This window comes from Orbicella franksi, chromosome 2, assembly GCF_964199315.1.
Source record: "Orbicella franksi chromosome 2, jaOrbFran1.1, whole genome shotgun sequence".
Taxonomy (NCBI): Eukaryota; Metazoa; Cnidaria; class Anthozoa; order Scleractinia; family Merulinidae; genus Orbicella; species Orbicella franksi.
The window spans coordinates 2,590,098-2,609,970 of NC_138146.1; the positions used below are offsets into that span (position 1 = coordinate 2,590,098).

The 19,873-nt window shown below is 40.4% G+C and overlaps 2 protein-coding genes across 2 annotated transcripts; one reads left to right on the plus strand and one right to left on the minus strand.

Annotated features, from left to right (window-relative positions):
• Positions 1–8,619: 8,619 nt before the first annotated feature.
• On the minus strand, positions 8,620–14,140 carry LOC145475868 (uncharacterized). The gene is made up of 10 exons (XM_081455297.1): positions 13,928–14,140; positions 12,427–12,502; positions 12,258–12,307; positions 11,648–11,747; positions 11,359–11,441; positions 11,151–11,197; positions 10,843–10,903; positions 10,711–10,757; positions 10,065–10,140; positions 8,620–9,908 (listed from the first exon to the last, which is right to left on the minus strand). Exons 1-10 carry the CDS (start codon positions 14,053–14,055, stop codon positions 9,338–9,340), a joined length of 1,239 nt encoding a protein of 412 aa, XP_081311423.1. The 5' UTR covers positions 14,056–14,140; the 3' UTR covers positions 8,620–9,337.
• A 15-nt stretch (positions 14,141–14,155) lies between these two features.
• On the plus strand, positions 14,156–18,991 carry LOC145475884 (reactive oxygen species modulator 1-like). Its single transcript, XM_081455298.1, has 2 exons — positions 14,156–14,364; positions 15,847–18,991. Exons 1-2 carry the CDS (start codon positions 14,249–14,251, stop codon positions 15,953–15,955), a joined length of 225 nt encoding a protein of 74 aa, XP_081311424.1. The 5' UTR covers positions 14,156–14,248; the 3' UTR covers positions 15,956–18,991.
• The last annotated feature ends 882 nt before the right edge of the window (positions 18,992–19,873 follow it).

The window sequence follows — 19,873 nt, forward strand, 5'->3', positions numbered from 1 at the left end:
CCCGGGTTCACGGACCCGGTGTCATATGTGGGTTGAGTTTGTTGTTGGTTCTCTTCTCTGCTCCGAGATGTTTTCTCCGGGTACTCCGGTTTTCCCCTCTCCTCAAAAACCAACATTTCTCAAATTCCAATTCGATCCTTGAATGCACGGACATTTCTGAACGAGTTCTGTGAACTCCTTGGTGCTCCGTGGATAAACAAATTACATTTTTACGTTACATTTACATTTACATTTACTCTGTGACTAACCTAAAAAAGACAGCGGATTCCTTAAGAACTCAGTCAGTGTATAAGGCTTTGTATTAATCAAAAAGGGTCGACGCGTAGCATTTCAAAGTAAGGGACGTTTTGGGATCCAAAAAATGATATGGTGATACAAATCTAGCAGTTTTGGAGAGAATGGAAAACTTCGAGAAGGCATCTTTTTAGCGTGGCCTCAGCCATTAACTGCATTGAAATTATAATTATTCTGATCTCCATCCTTGCCTCCCTTTAAATTAAAAATAGACGCCACAAATGTTATGTTAATCACAGTTAGGATAATGCCGATAGTACTCTAAAAAAAAAAGCAATTGATTAATGAGAATTCAGTTCCTTTAGCAAACATATAAGTCGACACGTTCTCGTATGTGATTTCAGACATTTCAATACGGTCCATTGGTTTCATTCTGGTTCCCTGGCTCTGTTATTGTACCCGCCCACAGACTATAAGCCAGGCTAAAACCATTCTCTGAACTAGTGAAATTCCAATACAATTGTCCTTGCACACCAAATAGTAAGATATTGGTGGGGTAACATAAATGCAAGAGATTTGAAAGACCTCGATAGAAAGGGATAAAAAGATTTCTTAAAACAAAGCAATGTTCAACTTACATATCGAAGCAGTATCTTTGGTCTCAAATGATTCTTATTTAGCTATTTCTCATCGGCGCTTTGTTGCTAACAAAAAAATTCCACTCACTTGCTCTACGTCATAATACAAGCATTTCAATAAATTCAATGAGAAGTCTTAAGTCTAAGGAAATAATTGTAAAGCTATGTCGGCGGGAAAGTGACACTTATTGCATTATTATCACCCTGGCCAATCACAAAAAACACAGACAAATCCAGTGAACCAGTCAAAACTAGAAGTTATGACAGGCAGCTGACGCGACGCGCGGGAAAACAAGTGCAATCGAGTCCCGATTGGTTTTGGTTTTACTTCTGATTAGATAAAACAGTCGCGCGAGTATTTTAAGCCAATCGTGTAGCGTAGTTGAAACAAAGCCAATTACTTTTCGACAATCAAATGAAAACCGCTCTAACTGGGGTTTGTAAAGGATAATTAATAAGGTAATAAGTTGCTTTAAACAAACTAAGAATTCATTATGAAAAAGCCCGCTTTTTCTTAGTTTGTTGCAGTTCCTAATATTAAGGCAATATGTTCAACGCCACACCACAGCACTCCTACAGCAGGGTCCCTGTAGAAGCGCTAGAGGAGCACCAGAAGAAGAATCCAGAAAAACCATCATTGTACTCACGTGTTACGTTTGGCTGGGTAGCTGAGAGACTGAGCACCACTGACCAGCAATCAAATGATGGACTCGTTCCTGGGCAACGCTCGGCTTGGTGGAATTATAGAAGCCTCCGTCACGCGTGGTTCAAACACGCACGATCCACGCAAACACGCGAGGAGAATCCTCGGTTATGGAGGGCTGTTGTTTCTTTTGTGTTAGCTGAGGATTTCACAAGACTGTTTCTGTTTCCAATATTGATTCTGTGCACTCGCGTCCTGCAGCCCGCCATGTTCACAGCTCTCCTTACTTTTCATCCGTTCTTGATGTATGGGTCGCCCATACCATGGATATGTGCTGTAATCGTTGGCTACTGGCTTGCTATCTCCCTCGAGGGTCTCGCGCGAAGCCATTATGCCTTCTTCGCTCATCTGACAACAGCGTCGGTGAAATCCGGTCTGACTGGTCTAGTCTATAATAAGGTAATCCTTATACAGGTAAAACGAGTTAAGCTTGCAAAAAATGTTTATAGGCTCAAGCGGTGTATTGGCAGTATTTTTTCATATAAATATAAATTTCATTTCATTTGCAGAAGAACAAAAACAGACAGCCAGCGCCCCTTGGGGAACGTCAAGTACAACTTCGTTCCCGGGACTTTCCCTTTCCCGCCCCTCCCAGTTTCAAAGGGAAAAGCCCTGGGAACGAAGTTGCGTCAAGTACTGCTCAAAAGCTTTCCTTTGAATGGTCAGACATTAGGTCCAATATCTATACAGCTTAATTTAGATACTATGCTCAGCACAATTAACGGTACCACATCAAAGTACTCCTCGAAGCCTTTAATTCAGGACAATGGTCACACACTGGCTAAACTTTGACTGTGTAGATATGAATTTGAGCTGCTATTCTGAAAACAGCGACTTCCTGGCCGAGGTGTACAAAAATGCAACCTAGAAATTCCAAAAATTCTTGTTCTTTTCTTATTGCTTGAGACAAAAGAATGAACGAAAACACTTTCCCTGTTCTCAATTAACACCAACCTCGTTCCCAGGCTCAACGACAAGAGAGGTAAAGTAGAGAAAGCCTGGGAATGAGGTTGAACTAACACAATTTGATCATCAGGTGCTGCGTCTCAAAGAAACAACCCTTGCTGATTACCCAAGCAGTCACGTGATGAATTTGATATCTAAAGACCTGGATCCTATTGGCCAGTGTGTGCACTCGGTTCCATTCCTCTTCACAGCGCCTGTGGAGCTCTGTATCATTTCTTTGTTGCTGCTTGTGATCATTGGCTGGGAAGCTTTGTTGGGGATTGCTTACATGCTTGTGTGCATGATGCTACGCTGTGGGGTGGGGAGAGTGTACAGGAAACTGCGCCACAACACCGCATTCTTCACTGACCAGCGGCTTCGCCTGTTGAGTGAAGCTATTTCTGGCATCCAAGCCATAAAGATGAATGTGTGGGAAGCAGCGTTTGAAAATCTCTTCAAGAATATTCGAAGGTTTGTGTTACTTGGTCACTCGGCCGCCTGTTACTGCTGTTGTTGTTATCATCATCTTTACTGTTACCAAAACTGTTACTCAGAATGAAACTGTTACTTACTTTCAACAGTATTTTAGTGGTGATCTTTCAGTTTTTCACTTCTTTTAGGAAATAGTGTTTCGACTTATTTTTCGAATTTATCTTTATAAATTTTTGTTATACACAGTCTCAAGCCGTAAAACCCGTAATTATATTTTACCGTGCATAAACAAAGTTGATTGGTTGATTGATTGACTGATTGATTGATTGATTGATTGATCGATCGATTGATTGATTGACTGATTGATTGATTGATTGATTGATTGATTGGACATTCAGTCATTCATTTAATCATTCAGTAAATCAATCGTCCATTGTTTTGTCTGTCCACATGTGCAATGTCCTATCAAGACCTTCGCCACTCTAACACTGACTGTGTGTTTTCTCTTCTAGGCATGAACTGTCTTACATCAAGAGAAAAGCCCTGGTCGTTGGTGTACTGCTCTCCGTCCAACACGCTGTCCCAATCGTCAGCTCTTTGGTTTCCATAGTAACGTTAATGATGCGTGGTAAAGAACTCACGCAAATTAATGTATTTCTGATCGTATCAACAATGTATATTTTAGACGGTTCCTGCGGTGACGCTTTCGCTAAAGGAATAGACGTTCTCATAAGAACAGTGGCTCGCCTCAACAGAATAGAGCGATTTCTTGTTGCAGACTTTCCCTCAGTAACTTTTTATGGAAACACAACAAATCGCTCCGAGGAGGGTACGGAAGGGATCTACTGTTCAAGTGGGTCACTTGCTTCTAACAGTGTTCCTCGTCTTTCTCTCAACGGAGTTTGCTGTGACCGCGAGTATGACTTAGCTGATATTGAACTAAACTACATCACGTTCAGTTATGAGGGGGCTCAACTGGTAACAATTACAGGGCCCCCTCAAGCAGGGGCTGGCACATCCTTGGTCTTTGAGGCTATCCTCGATGAAGCACCTCTGAAGCGAGGGCGTATAGTCCAAGAGGGAACGCTAGCATATGTCTGTCAGAGACCATGGATATTTTCAGGAACTGTTCGCGAAAACATTCTCTTCGGGGAGCCATACAGCGAGGAGCGCTTCGCCGCCGTTGTAACAGCCTGTAGGCTAGACGAAACCATTGGCATTTTACCACATGGAAACATGACGTTCATTGAAAACGGACGCGGAATTAAGCTAACCCTCAGTCAGCGGGAACGTTTAAATCTAGCACGCGCAGCTTACTCCTCAGCGTCAATCATCCTATTGGATAACCCTCTCAGTCACGTGGACACACCAATGGCCAATGAAATATTCGATGAGTGCATCAAAGGTTTCCTGGGGTCTCGTTTGCGTCTCGTGGTCTCGCGCCGAGCAGACTTCCTCGAGAGATCTCCTCGCGTGTTCCTGATGGCGGATGGTATTATAATCAGAGAAGGATCGCTCGCTAAGATCAAAGAGTCCGGAGAAAACCTTAGATGGTTAAGAACAGAAAATGGCCGTGGACCATTGGAAGGCGAAGAGCTGGAAATAACTACGTCTGTAGCGGGAGAGGAATCCACTATTAACAGCGAAGCGGAAGGATATGCCGTATACCTGAGATATGCCAGACAAGCAGGATGGTTGCCATTTCTGTTCATCGTTGGTGTTTTGCTGACAGTTGCACCTGGAGGTATGCGTCATTTTTACCCTATAACGCCTCACGAATGAACAACCAAAACCAGAAGCCTGCCTAAAATGAGAGTAAACATCCCACCCATTGTCAAAAGAATATGGGTGCAAAGCCATGTTTACTACAGATGGTCTGTAACCCTGATCTTTGTTTCAGACAAAATGCGGTTTTCCCCCAGCCTACCATAGCCAGAAGCACCATGCCACAAATTCTAGTTGGTGTACGTATGTGCATAATTTTTATTTCATCCTAGTCAAAAAATGCGAGAGTAATAAAGAGCTGCCAGTCAAAATGTTGTGATAGGTCTTTACAAAATTGTGAATTCAGTAGTTTCTGGAGACGAATTATTATCATCGTTTTCTAGAAAAACCACTATAATAATGCCAGAGCTCGAATACTAAGACTCGGGTAAACTAAATTTGATCTGGTGCGACCTATGAACGGCCTTCATTATTAACACTGAAATTTCCTTTGCAGCCGTCCTTGCTGCCCTCGGTATTTTGTTTGCACGCACTGTGGACCTATCACAAGACGACCAACATGGCTGGCTGCCTACAGTACTCGTAGGTGCCTTTATGCTGTTACTTCTCATTAGAGCTTTATTCATCCTCGCCTGTGGGCTCAGGTCTTCCAAGCGAATTCACAACAGAGCTATCTCCACGCTGCTTAAGGCGCCTGTGCTGGAGTTTGAGGCTGGAAAAGAAGATGCAATCTTCAAAGCGTTTTCCAAAGACATGGAATGTCTGGACGAAAAACTCCCCCCTGATATTCTACTATTCTTTCAGTCGGTGGTTGAGCACGCGGCAGTGGTTGCTATCATCAAATTCACCGCTCCGTGGTCGATTCTTGCCGCCATCCCCGCCTTTCTAATCGCGCTTTTTATTGGGAGGTATTATCTTCGTTTGGAGAGTCACGCCAGGACTTTAGAGAGACGCAGTTTAAAACCTCTCTTGACGCATTTTTCAGACGTTATTGAGGGAGCTGTTACGATCAGAGCTTGTCAGAAAGAAAAATACTTCACAAAAGAGTTTTTCAGGTTAGTTTTGACACGCCGCTTTTATCAGCCCTTTCTCTCTGACTGCGTCTTTGTGAAAAGTTCTTGTGATATTAAAATGCAGGGAAAAGCCCTCTCCTTACAGACCAACCTAAAAAATATGGTCAAAAATTTTGTAATCCATTTTAATCCTCGCCTTCGTTGGCAATTGTCATCATCTTTCTTATTTTAACTTTTCAATCACTGGCTACCAAGAGAGAAATTAAGCTTTCATAATGAGTATCTAAACTTACATACTTTTTAATTACTCTACAGATTGGAAGACCAGCGCACGATGGCTGGATGTATGCGGTCAACTGCTGAACAGTGGTTGGCAGTCAGACACTTGGCTGTCATGTCACTGTTCATGTGTATTGCTACTGTTATCGTAATTTTCACCAGCGACAGCAGTAAGTACCATTCTGCTTGATTTGGAATATCGGATTAATACTATGCCTGAAGAACGTGATTTACATTAGCCCTAGTGAACAATACACGGTGAAACTAGACAAGACTCGAAAAATTCCACATTGATTACGTCATTGCATAAAGATCCGTGGGGTGAATGTGATTGGCTGTTGCTTGTGGCCAAATGACCAATCAGCAGCACTGCGTGGGTCATCCCCTCTCTAGCCCTCCCCTCTTTATTAACCTAAGAAAACAGATGTTTTGGTAGAGCGCAGCTAACAATTAGACGAAACGTCGTCCAGTCTTCAACAAAAACATGTCAGTAAAAAAATCATTTTTATCATTAATAGAGTAAGCATAAGCCACCCAGAACACCTCAACTCAATAAGACACATTCTCCTTTCGCAGCTCTTGTCGCACTCTCGTTGACCTTCGACAGGCAGCTTGTTGTGGGAATCACCATCGTTCCTTTCCTGTTCACCGACATAGAACAAGACATGGCTGCGGCAGCTCGACTGATGAACTACTTCGACATGCGCTCCGAGCCCGGTTACGAAAATGACACGAAGCCGCCCGAAGATTGGCCGAGCGAAGGCTCCATACGCATCGGTGACTTGTTATTGGCCAGTGCTCCTGGTCGTCGACGAGCATCTCACGAAACGTTCATGTTAGACATTGGACCGAGAGAGAAAGTTTGTATCACGGGCCAAAAAGACGCGAGAGCGAGTTCACTTGCTGCTAAACTAATGCTTATGTCAAAAGAGTCCTTCGGTGATGTGTTAGTTGATGAAATGTCATTAGCAACTCTCAATCTCTCAGAAGCAAGGAAAGCATTTTGCGCGTTGCAGAGAGAACCGTTTATTTTTGCATCATCACTGAGAAAAAATCTTGATCCAGAGGGAATCTACGAAGATGGAGAGATATGGGAGGCGTTAGAAGCTGTGCGAATGAAAGATTACGTGGAAGAACTTCCAAGGCAGTTAAACTATGTCATGACAAAACCCTCGCGTTTCTCTGACTCCCAACTTATGCTTTTATCTCTCGCCCGTGCATTACTGCAAAAAAGAAGAATCATCATTTTGGATGAAGTGGTGTCAGTGGTGGACTTTAACTCGCTGAGGATAATCAACAATGTCGTCAAGCACTTGTTAACTAACTGCACGATCATCACGGTTGCTTATGGACCGATCGGTCTGGAAACGATTCTGTATCACGACCGCGTGATTGTCACGGAAGGTGGAAGAATTGTGGAGATGGGTAGCCCACGAGCTCTCCTTGAGCGAGAGGATAGTCTGCTCTCAAGATATCTAACCCCCATATAACACGGTTACATTGTTAAAAGAACATGTCGTTTGCCGAAAATCTTCGTACTGTTACCCGAACACTTCCGATACTTTGTTCAGCCAATCAGAACATTTTATGCTCACTCGCGAGCGAACCAGCAAATAGCACGATCTTTTTTTAAGCGGTCAAAATTTCATTTCAGCTAAATACGAGTTAATTGAAATTTCACGAGAAAACTTTTCAATGTACGCCGCCAGAACGCTACATTTCTGTTATGGAATTCTGGAAATATTTATCTTCCCTTTCCGAGGAAAAAATATTGGCCGGTTTAACGACTCGCACTTTTTTTGGCGTGAGTTTTGTTTCGGTTATTTCAATGCGTCAAGAAAAGGCTATTTCCGATTTGCCTCAATGTCAAAACGAGTCATCGTAAAACCCAATCTTATAAAAATATGTTCATTCTCTATTATGACTCGTTTTGAAGCTGGGTAACAATTAACTCGCAAATTGAATTAATCCAACGACAACCACCACATTTTAGCTTTTTATTTTTTCACATGTTCAAAAAATAAACCTCCAGCTTTTGACTGGAAAAGGTTTATACTGTCCATTGTTTTTGTAATATTATGATAATTATACACACTGATGCTTATTCGCGTATTAAAGTCATCAGAATAACAACAAAACCCTCCAAACTAGCCTACAGAGCCTTCAAGGTCCGCGGTCAGCGGTGGGGTCCAATCTCTGACCCTCAAGCCTGTTAGAGTCTGGGGAAGACAATGTACTCCCTATAGTTGTCAAATCAAGTGGAGCCGAAAGGTTTAGCAGTCTAATTAACGTGTTGCTTAGAAACCTCATTGACGACTTAAAACCGCGAATTTTCATGTAAGTGCACGGTATTCGTATAGTAAGACACTCACTGAATTTCCTATTCTTTAACTCTAACAAAAGTATAAAGCTAACATAAGTTAAGTTTAAACATCCAGGTGATAAAGAAATTCATTTTGGATGGGGTGGAGTAAAAAGAGGGAAGCCCACCAAGAGTTGGGCGGAAAGCCTGCGAAAGGCAGAGAAGAGGGGCTGCGGATATTGCCAATGTCAGGGAGGTATGCGAATTGTGTTTTCAGCTCTTCAAACCTGAATCTAAACAGTAACGGAAAGTTATAATCAAAATTACTCAGTACAGAATTTATTCCAGAGATTTAATGAAATAACTCTAAAAAGGTAGGTTATTAGGGATAAGATAAAATCTAAGACTAATAATAAATATCACTACGTCCGCTCAGGAACACGCGGTTTGTCATCTAATTGGCATCTGAACATAAATATGAAAGAATGACCTTAAATCAAATGAGCCCTCGAGTTGATAACTATATAAAACGACAGTAAAAACTACATTCCAAATCCAAATAGGACGAGGTACCACTTGAGACATGTTGTAAGTGATCACAGTAAAAATACAGTACAATCAACGTTTATTTCCCAGGGCACCTTCAGTTGTCTTTTAACACACTTTGACGCTGATTACAACGTGCCTTGTACATGCGCTCGCTTTAAAAACAAATATTTTATTACAACCACAACGGGACCCAAAGAACAGCACATCTTAAAACTCTAATAGATATCTACCTTTGTTTCTGGATAAATCAATTTGTGGCTGAATCTATTCGCCCTGTCAGTTTACCTTTTGCTAAAAATCCCCCCAAGACTTTGGTCATTTCATGTTGATGTTGTTCTCACATCTTTTTAGAGAAATCCCCCCTTGGCGTTTTCAGGTTTCTTTGTAAGTGTTAAAGGTATACTTTCTCAGTACTTCCAACTTTAACTATAACAATTCCCTTAAAGATATTTAAAATGACAGCAAACCTTTTTATCGAGGTGTCAAAAATAAAAACACTACGCTCTTGGAACTCCTCTTAACGCCGGCCACTTTGGTAAGAGTACGGTTTCGGTCGATTGCTAGTGGATGGAGGCTTGCTTCTCATCACATGATCACGTCTGTAAGATTCTTCTCGGCTTCTTCCAGGTTGAAAATCGTCAAAATCATAGCTTGCATAATTATTGTAATTATGGTAACTGTTCTCGTGATTTCGGTAATCATTACGAGAATGATTTAAGTCATCATAATGACGATAATTATCATAATTATAATAATTATTACCGGGATGATGATAATTACCAGCAGAATTGCGATAATTGCTATGATCTCTTTGCTCTCTGTTTGGGAATCTCCTTGATGTGTAGCTTCGTAACTGGGTATGGTTGTCAACCGGTAGATAACGATCTTCACTACGACAACGTGGTTTCAAGTCATGATACTCGTTTAGATGTCTGTTGTACTGGGCGGGTCTCCAGTTCATTCTCTCCTGATCTGATGCAGCATGCCTTGTGAAGAACTCCCTGCTGGTGTGAAGATATCTCGGTTTGTCGTATGGAACATTTTGCTCTCTTCGCCTATTTCCACTTTGAATGCAGGACAAGTCCTCGCTATGAGAAAGCAAAAAAATGTTTGATGGAATTATTAAAGATTTTCAAGTTAGAAATGTAGCCATTTTTCAACCAGCATTGCGTGACAGTCAACGTAGCGTAGTGCGACACCCAAGACAGAGTGATCTAACCCATTTCAAACTAGTGACAACTCACGTTTTCGGCGTCTTCTTCTGAAGATCTTCCAAGTAATTCTCACGTTCCATATCATGTCCTCTAGCTTGGTTGAATGCTGGAAAAGAAATTTAAGACTTGTTTCAAGCACATGAATTCAAGTGCAATTATTCCAAGCAAGCAACTCGGAAACCTTGTGTCCTTACGATCCTGCAACTCACATGCAAACAGATCGATGTTATTTTACGCAAAATTTAATTTAATTTGTTTATTTTCTCATAGAGTGGTCTTCAATAGAGTGTCGTAAAACCAAAACCACAGAAATCACTCTAGCCAATCACAAAGGAGGCAATCAATCTAGCGAATCAATCAAAACTCGAAGAAATTGCATGTAGCTGACGCGAAGCGCGGGAAAACGTCTGTGGGCGGGTCATGATTGGGTTTGGTTTCACTTCTGATTGGACAAAAAATTCGCGTGAGTTTTTTAAGCCAGTCGTGTAACATAGTAAGTGCAAAACCAATTACTTTTCAACACTTAAATGAAAACCGCTCTATTACCGGTATCTCTTTTATAACTAAATCTAATAACTATCAATTTACACTTGTTTAAATTGCCCATTATCTAGCAAGTGCAAAATCAAATCTATTACTAATATGACCATGTTAAAAGGTAAGAGGTTTTTCTCACCTTCAATGGCCCTTTCAGGCGTGTATCCTCTACATTCTATAAGGTACCTAGCATGGAAAAGAAAATTCATTCAAGTGACTGTGTAACTGTTACTTACAAATTATGTGATAGTTACATTATCTTTCATTTTACCTGCAAACAACATAACCGGCTCTGTTCAGACCATGGGTACAATGAACACCAATAACATCATCTAAAAAGAAAGCATTGAACTTTGAAATGTGAAGACAATGAAGGACATCTGATATTGCAGAGCTTTCAACAAGATTTGAACAAGGTTGCTGCCCCATCAGAGAGGCCCATGAAATAAGCCTCTGTCAGAGTGCCAATCTTTGAAAACTGCTAACATTATAGCTGGTGATTCACAATGGAATAAATACTTTTATTATGAATAAAGGAAAGTTTATTTAAAGCTCTGCCATTGCATTTTGTGTTTTTACCTGAGGTGGGATTCTCAGCCAAAAACGAGCAGACCTCAACCTTGAACCTTGAAACAGTAAAAACAGTACCGTCCTTGTTACATATACTTTCATAAAAAAAAATGTGTCACAGACACCTCAGTACTTTGCCACAATTTTACCTAGTTTCATGGACCTAGAAGCTAACACATGAATTATTTTGAAAGACAATACATATAAAAAAGGTTACCTTGACACAACTCTCTCATCTGGTATTTCTTTCCCAACACATTTTATCTTACGATAAAGTATCCCATGGTCAACTTGGAGCTTCTAGGGGGAATAAAGCTATTTGTTATACCCTGCTGCTGTGAACATCTATTTTGATTGGACAGTGCTAATTTAATCATGACAGTAATTGCTGCATTGGTAGAATTGACAAGAGTGTTGCCACAAGCAACATTTTGCAATGATTTGTTGATGACCAGAAGCTTGAAATATCCATACTAATACGAAAATTTCTCTTTGATCTTACGTACCCTGCCATCATAATATCTGTAAGTGTTGGTAAAGTCTACCACCATTCCAAGTTTTATCTTATTCTGCCTAAAATGATTCAGTAGGTCCATTGGTGTAAATCTGAAAAACAAATATTATAAGTAACAAAGAACATCAGTAACACCTACAACTTAAGGCAGTAGGTAATTTCAAATTATTAAGTAATTTGAAATTACCATTGAATTTCAAGTTTGAAGTCGGTGAACAAAGTTAGTTACATGGTATTCATAACTTCTGAAACTTATTGATAATTCATCAAGTTTTCAAAAACAAAGGAAATCATGGCAGTGACAGTGTATCAATATCTGACCTTCAATTAGCATAGATTTTTACCGTCCCATTTCTCTGTTTTTGCCTTAGTTTAGTTCAATTGAGAAGATATTAACACCAAACAGTGTTTGACATTTCCAAACACCTCAAAGTTTGTCAAATATACAGTCTCCTCCACACATCATATTTCAACTTCACTCTTAGTGTTTGGAAATGTGGTTAAACACAGTCTTTCCTGTTTGATCTATTACTTTAAATATCCTCCCACTATTGGCGTCCTTACATCAAGTTACATCTGGCAGACTTCAGAAGTACACTGACCTTTCATGTGGTTTTATTCCATTGTCACGGTCACTTTCATTATCATATTGCTGCAATGAACAAACATCTTTGATTCAATAAGTTTTACAAGCAGCATGAAAATTAGCGCTTTCTTAACACCTATTTTAATAGAGTATTACTTAAATGAGGAACGTGTTATCTGTCTTACCTGTGACAGTGGTGTCTTAAAGGCAATGATCCTCTCGCCTCTTATAGGAGTTCCACAAGATTTGTAGTCTCTCCATCTAAAGTATTAAACATAGCAACAATGAAATAAGTCACTATCAAATGATTCGGCAGAGGTGGCATTCTCTGTCTGAAACAAAAGGTTTGTCATAGCCAGTAATGCTGGTATATTTAAGGGTGTTGGTGCATTTTGATCAGGCAAGCGCCATCTTTGAAACTTGGAGGGGCTTGGAAAGAGAGGAAAGAGCCTCCAGGGGAATGAACAGTGAGGCTGACTTAAGAGTCTCCCCCTACTTTTCCTTACTGAACATGGAAGTGAATATCCTTTATTGCAAGCTAACACCAACAATTCCTGTGCCCTCAGAAAATGAATGCATGGCAGGTTAAGTACTGTACATCATAAGCATGCAATGCATACATAGAGGTACAGCTACATAAACATAGCACTCTGCACATATCTGTCTTCGATACTTTTAAAATAAACTTGAAGATAACAGTTTTTCTAAGCTGAGCAAGTCCTTGTACTGCTGAAAATGTTCCAAGCCTGCCTTTCTACTTTTGAATTTCTCATCAGCTGTAGTATGACTAAGTAATGAAAAGTGGACACAAGGCTACAAGTTTGTCATATTGAAGATTGTTCACATCCCTCTATATGTAATTTAACACAGGCTAGGTTAGATTGCTCACATTTTCACGACTTAGTGGTATGTGCACAATAATAATGAGAGCGGTGTTTCTTCAGATGGCCTTACCGATTAAAAACGTGACAAAAATAAACTGACTCGGTGTTGATTTAGAAAGAAAGCATAATGTAAGATTCAGTTTTTGCAATGATGGTATTTGTTAAGCTGTAGTGTGAGCTGATACTCGGCCAGGTACAAGCTCTTCAAAAAATGACGGGAGGGAGACTCCAGAAGTGGAATTAGAAATCTCCCAGATGTGGGATTCTCTACCACATAGTCTCTGGAGAGTTTTGAGGCTAGGCCATGACTGAGTTCAAATGCTCTATCATGATCTAACTCCACAAGTGTCCCCTGACCAAGTGTTAGGGCATCTGATTGGTATGCAGACGGTCTCGGGTCTTGGTAGTTTTGTCACTGAAAGCAAAACTGACATCGCTAACAGTGTTTACGATATTCAGAATTTTGGTCTCATTATTATAAGCAATGACTGAGGTCGCGCTCACTCGAGACATAAGAGAAACCTCATTGTCACTTTCAGTTTCATTTTCCTTCGATTTAGATCAGACAATGGATAAAAACAATTTTACACCAAAGTAATATACTCGGTCCATTTTACTATAAATAAGGAATGCCAACTTCTGTAGCCAAAAGAGAACTTTTGAAAAGATGTTCAGTGTGGAATACACCTCAGTAACCTAAAAGGTCCTAAAACGTGTTCTGTGAACCAGGAACTCAAGATTGATAATGGTAAGAGATCGTTCCAGCTTAGTTCACAGACGCAATATCACTGAGTATACTTACTTATCGGGTATCCTTTTGTCGATAACTACCTCTGTTGTCATTTTACTAGAAAGGTTAACCAGCTTGAACACTAAAAAACCTTCCACACGCGAATAAAATCCCGGAAGCGTCGGCCAAAAGCGAAACATTGAGCAATACAGACCCGCGATTCAAAGAACCAGCGGCATCTTGAGTTTCAGTCATGCGAACAAGAGACTAGGCTCCAATCTTCTTTCGAAGTCACGGACAATCTTCTTCGCATGCCACTTTACTGGTTTGGAAAACCTAATTTTTGAAGATCTTTGGAGTTTACACTGAGTATAGGAATTAAACAAGAGGGTTATGATGCAACGAGCACCTCAGCCAAGCTGTTTTGACCGAGTAAAGGTGGGCTTCATGATCGGATTTGCTGTTGGAATGAGTTCTGCGGCGTTGTTTGGAACCTATTCTGCTTTCAAGTAAGATATCACGTTTGATCATTTCCAAAGATTGTTTGGTTCGTGTCGAAAAAGTGAACGAGTGTTTGGGAATTTTAGTCGGCTGATGGCTGATTTATACTGGGGATGTGCCACTTTTTGTTTAATGACAGTTTTTAGTTAACATACTGTACCTGGATTTCGGTGTATGACATTATTTTGTAGACTGCAGACCGCAGAATGCAGAAAACAAGTATTCCCATTTCCATTACCGAGAGCTAACCGTAAATAGGTTAACCTGAGTGCTATTCAGGCTAACCTGAGTGATATTCAGGCTAACCAGAATGCTATTTTCGCCCAAATGTAGTCTGCAGTCTGCAAATGTCGTACACTGCCGGGGTTTAGGGAGGGTTGGGAGGAAGGAAGGTCAGGGAAGGTGCATGGTGCAGACTAAATGGTTGAAATGGTGTTTAACTTCTTACTTTGTGGGTGAACTGTATAAACAACAGGCAAGTGTACTTATTCAGCAATGATGGTTGGCATGAGTTATGGCCCTTAATGACAACTCATTAGAGAATGTTGGGTACAGATAGGTGCTAAGTATTGTCCGAAGGGAGTAGCTTACCCTCCTAAGCAGAGTATGGCAGAACAGAGTATGGGCTAAATCCTAGAGTGGTAAAGCCTCATGGTGGATTTAGTCATCCTGCCCAAATCTAGCCTGCATAGCAAGCGCTCCCCTGTGAGCTGCGAGTTTCCCTGGCTGTAAAAAAGAGCTCTTTGGCATTAGGACAGCACAAAAAATGGGGCAAGAGCAGAAAGGTTGAAGGAGGCTTCCCCCCCCCCCCCACTACTTTGACCTTTTTTGCCCTTTCCCCACTTTGATGTGGCCCAAATGTGAAAAAGCTCTTTCACACGGCCCGATTTCATTCAGCTCATATGGGAACACTTGCTAGGTATGCTAGTACAAATGCTACAAATGCTACAAATGCTACAAATGCTACAAATGCTACAAATGCTACAAATGCATTAAGTATATGCAAATCTAGGGGTGCAAATCAGCTATTCTTTCTAGTGGACCGCAATGTAATTTTCATGCCTGAAACCAGACATCTGCCTCAATTTTTTAAAAACATGACAGCTTCAGTATACATGTACATGACATGCTAAAATTACATAGTCATGTACATGTAGCCCTTCCAGTGTTTGAAAAAATTGTCAACTTTGGAAGAACCAGCAAGCATCCTGGCATATTTTGAAGTGCTGTGTGGCTTGTCTCTCTTGACAGTTAGGAGGAGCCTTGTAAGTTGTGGCTCAGCAAACAATACAAACACTTTAGTCTGAAGGACCTCCTGCCTCGTGAGTTGTCAGCCCTTATTGCTGACACATAAAATCTGAGGACCTTTGTGCCAGCTCTTCCTTTCTATAGCGTATCATTTATGATGATTTGTCCTCACCTATTTTCTCCCTAAACAATTTTTCACAACTTTCTTGGATTGTTGACATACATATTTTTCTTTTTTACAGATATGGACTCAGAGGAAGGGAATTAGTTACCAGTATTGGCAAGATCATGCTTCAAGGAGGGGGAACGTTTGGAGTATTCATGTCAGTCGGCACAGCTATCAGATGTTGAGTGCTAACTAAATAAACTGTTTTGGAACCCTGACCATATTAACTGTTATGAACAAGATCTATTGAAATATTGATAAGTGTGAGATGTGGAAGAACAGCTCGCTACAGTCTGGGAGATAGCACTGAACTGCATAATTTCTATAAAAAAAGTCCAACTGGATACTGAGAAAAAAGATTAAATATAAAGGGTTGGATATGTTATGAAAGTGGACCAGATATCTGTTGTATTATCATTCTTGTCGAAGGTATTAGAAGTGTTGTGGATGCTATGTATAGGTGTATGGGCACTTTTGGACTTGGGGAGTGGTGACTTTCTTGCCTGAAAAATTTATGCAATGCCCGAATGCGAGGGTTTTGAAATCGGGATGCAAATACACTCAAATTGCATGAAAAACAAAAATGTTCACAATGCTGACATCTAATGAAACTGCTATAATTCCAAAAATAGTTATATTCAAAGCTTACATAATCAATCAATCATACTCTATCAACAGTCTCAATCTGAGTAAAATCTAAAACTTGTTAAAAGAAAAAACTCTAAAAAAAGTAACTACTGTAACGTACCATATGATGTTATGCAAAGCAGTTTCCAGTAAAAACAGGAAATAATTTATTTGCATGTTGACAACAAAAAGGGGAGGATAGCAAATGTGCCTATGCAAAACATAGTGAAGCAAGTTTATCATTCACTGGGTTTTGAGCCCAGCCAGGGGACATTGTGTTGTGTTCTTGGGCAAGACACATTACTCTCGTGGTGCCTCTCTTCACCCACGTGTATAAATGGGAACCAGTGAATTTAACACTGGGGGTAACCCTGCAATGGAGTAGCATCCCATCCAGGGGGAGTAGAAATACTCCTAGTCGCTTCATGGTACTGAAACCAGGATAAGCTTCAGCCTGATGAGCCACCTGGCTCGTAAGCAGACTTAACCTACCTTTTACCTTATGTACTGACACTTAAATAAATGCAATTTTTCTTTCTATTGGAAATGATTTTTTTTCTAGGAAACTGCATGTTCCTTTCTGTGTTTTATAATCCCATTCTTTGCTTCAAACATTAATTCTGGTCCAGTGTGAGAGATATCTAGCTTGTTTTCGAGATGTGCAAAAATACATTTTTCATCCTTTTAAGTGGCCAGGAAATTAATAATTACAGTAATGGACACATGTTCTTGGGTGTAAACGTGATTTGGGCTCTTCCTGCTTTACAGACTGTACAGAGGTCTACAGACCATTCTGAAAGGCACACCTTTCTATTAATAAGCTCCCCCCGCCCCCAGTAGAGAGAGTAGCATTCAAGACATCGGTAAAGAATAAAGGAAGCAGCATGGCTGAGTGGTTCGGGTGCCGGACTTGACATTCGGAGGTCATGGGTTCAAGTCCCGCTCCAACAATAAAGCTGGAGTTGTTTCTCGGTAGACCCCAGTTCAACTCCTCGGTCATGCTTGTAAATGACCAACTGATCTGCCTCCCGCCAGTTGGGATTTTTAAGCCTCTTATGTTTATTTGAAATACATGTATTTCTTTCAGTCTAAGTGGCTTGCCTGAGAACTAGCTAGTTGTAGCTAAGCACATCGACCACCATAAACATTCAACTTTCATTAAACAGACTGATTAGAAGAATGAATTGGAAAGTCTGCCTTCTTATGATTGTGACTGTCAGAATGTCTGGAGTTACAGTTTTGAGTCAAAGTGTGTTTTTTTTCAGTAAAGTATTGAGCCACATTCAGATGTATTAGTGACCTGGTTCAAAAAGGTATCACTTTCAGTAAGCTAAGCGCCCCTTGCCTAATACTAAATAGGCACCCCGTCTGCAACAAACGCCCACCCTTGAGTTACCAAAAGTAAATTAGCGCCCCTGGCACCTAGCCAAATTGAATCATTTACGGTATCGATAATTTTCGGAAGTTAACGATTCTCCTGGTAATTTGCCAGTGATAGAAACAAACTGTTTAGGATTTCCCTCAGGGAAAATGAAAACGTGCTGAAAAGACATGCAGAGACCTCTCAAAAAAACCCGAAAACGTTCCCCGTTTGAACGTGTCACACGTCAAATACGTTCCCGCCTCGTCTCCAGTTTCCCTGCTGCGTTTTCCTACATGGGTACCAAAACTTTTCGCCTCTTGCTTTATCTCGAGATGCTCTGTTCTGATTGTCTTCACCGCATCAGGCGCTGGGATTGTTAGCATGCTGTGCTATTAATAATGGTGTGGATCAGCTTTTGGCTTTGCCTTCAAGGATAATTGATCTGCCAAGTGGACACGCTTTTAAAATGTAATCCGCGAGCACTTTACTTTGTTTTGTGTTTTATTTTTAGCACTCGTACTATTATTTTTATTTTCCTTTTAAAATTTTTAATGCACAACACATTAGCAGTGTTGGCAACCTTTCGCAAATTATGATGAATAATTCAAATGTAAATGCATGAAAATGGAGTGAGAAGTGACGCCCTCGATACACCCGTCTTTTTTGGTTCTCGCGCATTTTCCGAGGGCTGCTTGAGCTGGGACACCACTGTGATAAGGTGTCGAGTATTGGGGGAGAAATCTCTTGATTCTCAGGTGCCTGAAAAGTTACCGAAACTTCAAATTCTCTGTTTTGTGGCCAATTACATCTCAAGCCTGCTGCCGAGGCCATTATGAAATTTTGGGGTTTTCATTGCTAAGTTTACGCTTTCAGTAGATCTAACGACCTAACTTTTCTATGTATGCCGACTTGTGAAGACATACCCAGTAAACCTGTTTAGCTGGTTTTAGAAATTGAGCTGCCCCAACTCAACGCCTATCTTCATTTTCGTGAAGTCAAGTTGTAGATTCAGTTGACTAGCGGTCAGTTTATTAATGAAAGACTCATTATGTCTTCTGGGAATATCATAATTCTAAATGAAGCAAAGCTTTGCATGGTAAACAGCTACAGGTCGCAGCCAAAAAAGCTTTTCGTAGCTGGGACGCTTTTTCAGAATTGAGTTTATCCAGTTGTTCAAATTTTGGTTGTTCTTTTCAACCGATCAGAGGTTTCCTACTTAGTTTGCTTCTCTGTAATATATACACGGTCATTTTTAGTTTCATCTGTTTCTATCAATTTGAAATCAAAAAGTGTTAGCAGCCTTTCGTCGAAACTATTTTTAATCATTTTTGTCCCAATCTAGGTTATTTGAGCTTTCGAAAAAGACGCGTATGTTAACTTATTAGAACTCGTGCTAAGACAAATTTAGAAAATGACAGAAAATAATACAGCAATCATACAACAGACTCAAAATTCATCAGCGATTTAGACCTCACACAAGGCCTACGACAAAATAGAACAACAAAAGGAATTCCGACCTGAATTATTTTACTTTCCTAAATAAAATATTCACTGATTAGTATGACAATGGATTTGAGAATTAACGCACTGCAAATATAAGCTTATAAACAAAACCATGTTCTTAATCTGTATATATTGAAGAAAGATTGTCTGGTGAAAGCAATGACAAAATAAATTTGCCAATAAAATTTACCAGTTAATTTTTTTCTCGTCGATTAAATCTAAGGAATTTTTATATCTACTGTTATATGCATTTGCTTTTCAGGTTTTAACGCGAGAAAGACTTTATCGTTAAATTGCCTTCATGTGCTATGGGCCAGGTGCTTGAAACTTAAGGCTATATATAGCATCATGTGCTTGAAATATCCGCCCTTGATATTAGGTCTCCTGGTGCATGTCATTAACCACTGCGCCTCGTAGAAGCCATTTCCGCTAATTTTTTCCTCTGTGCAATCGAATTTTTATACTTCTGTGGAAAACGGCAAAAGAACTCGACATCAAGACTATTATTTCCTGAAAAAAATCGAGTGGCTTTTTCACCTGGTTTTCGGAGAGACATGAAGAGCGCAACTTGTGCTTTTATTCGAAGGAGTGCTCTTAGCCTTGTAATGGC

Coding starts and splice junctions, on each gene's coding strand:
- LOC145475868 (XM_081455297.1), bottom strand. CDS start 14,055: ATGTTTCGCTTTTGGCCGACGCTTCCGGGATTTTATTCGCGTGTGGAA. Junction 12,503..13,927: donor GACAAAAGGATACCCGATAA/GTAAGTATACTC, acceptor TTAATACTTTAG/ATGGAGAGACTACAAATCTT. Junction 11,748..12,257: donor GGAATAAAACCACATGAAAG/GTCAGTGTACTT, acceptor TTTGTTTTTCAG/ATTTACACCAATGGACCTAC.
- LOC145475884 (XM_081455298.1), top strand. CDS start 14,249: ATGATGCAACGAGCACCTCAGCCAAGCTGTTTTGACCGAGTAAAGGTG. Junction 14,365..15,846: donor GGAACCTATTCTGCTTTCAA/GTAAGATATCAC, acceptor TCTTTTTTACAG/ATATGGACTCAGAGGAAGGG.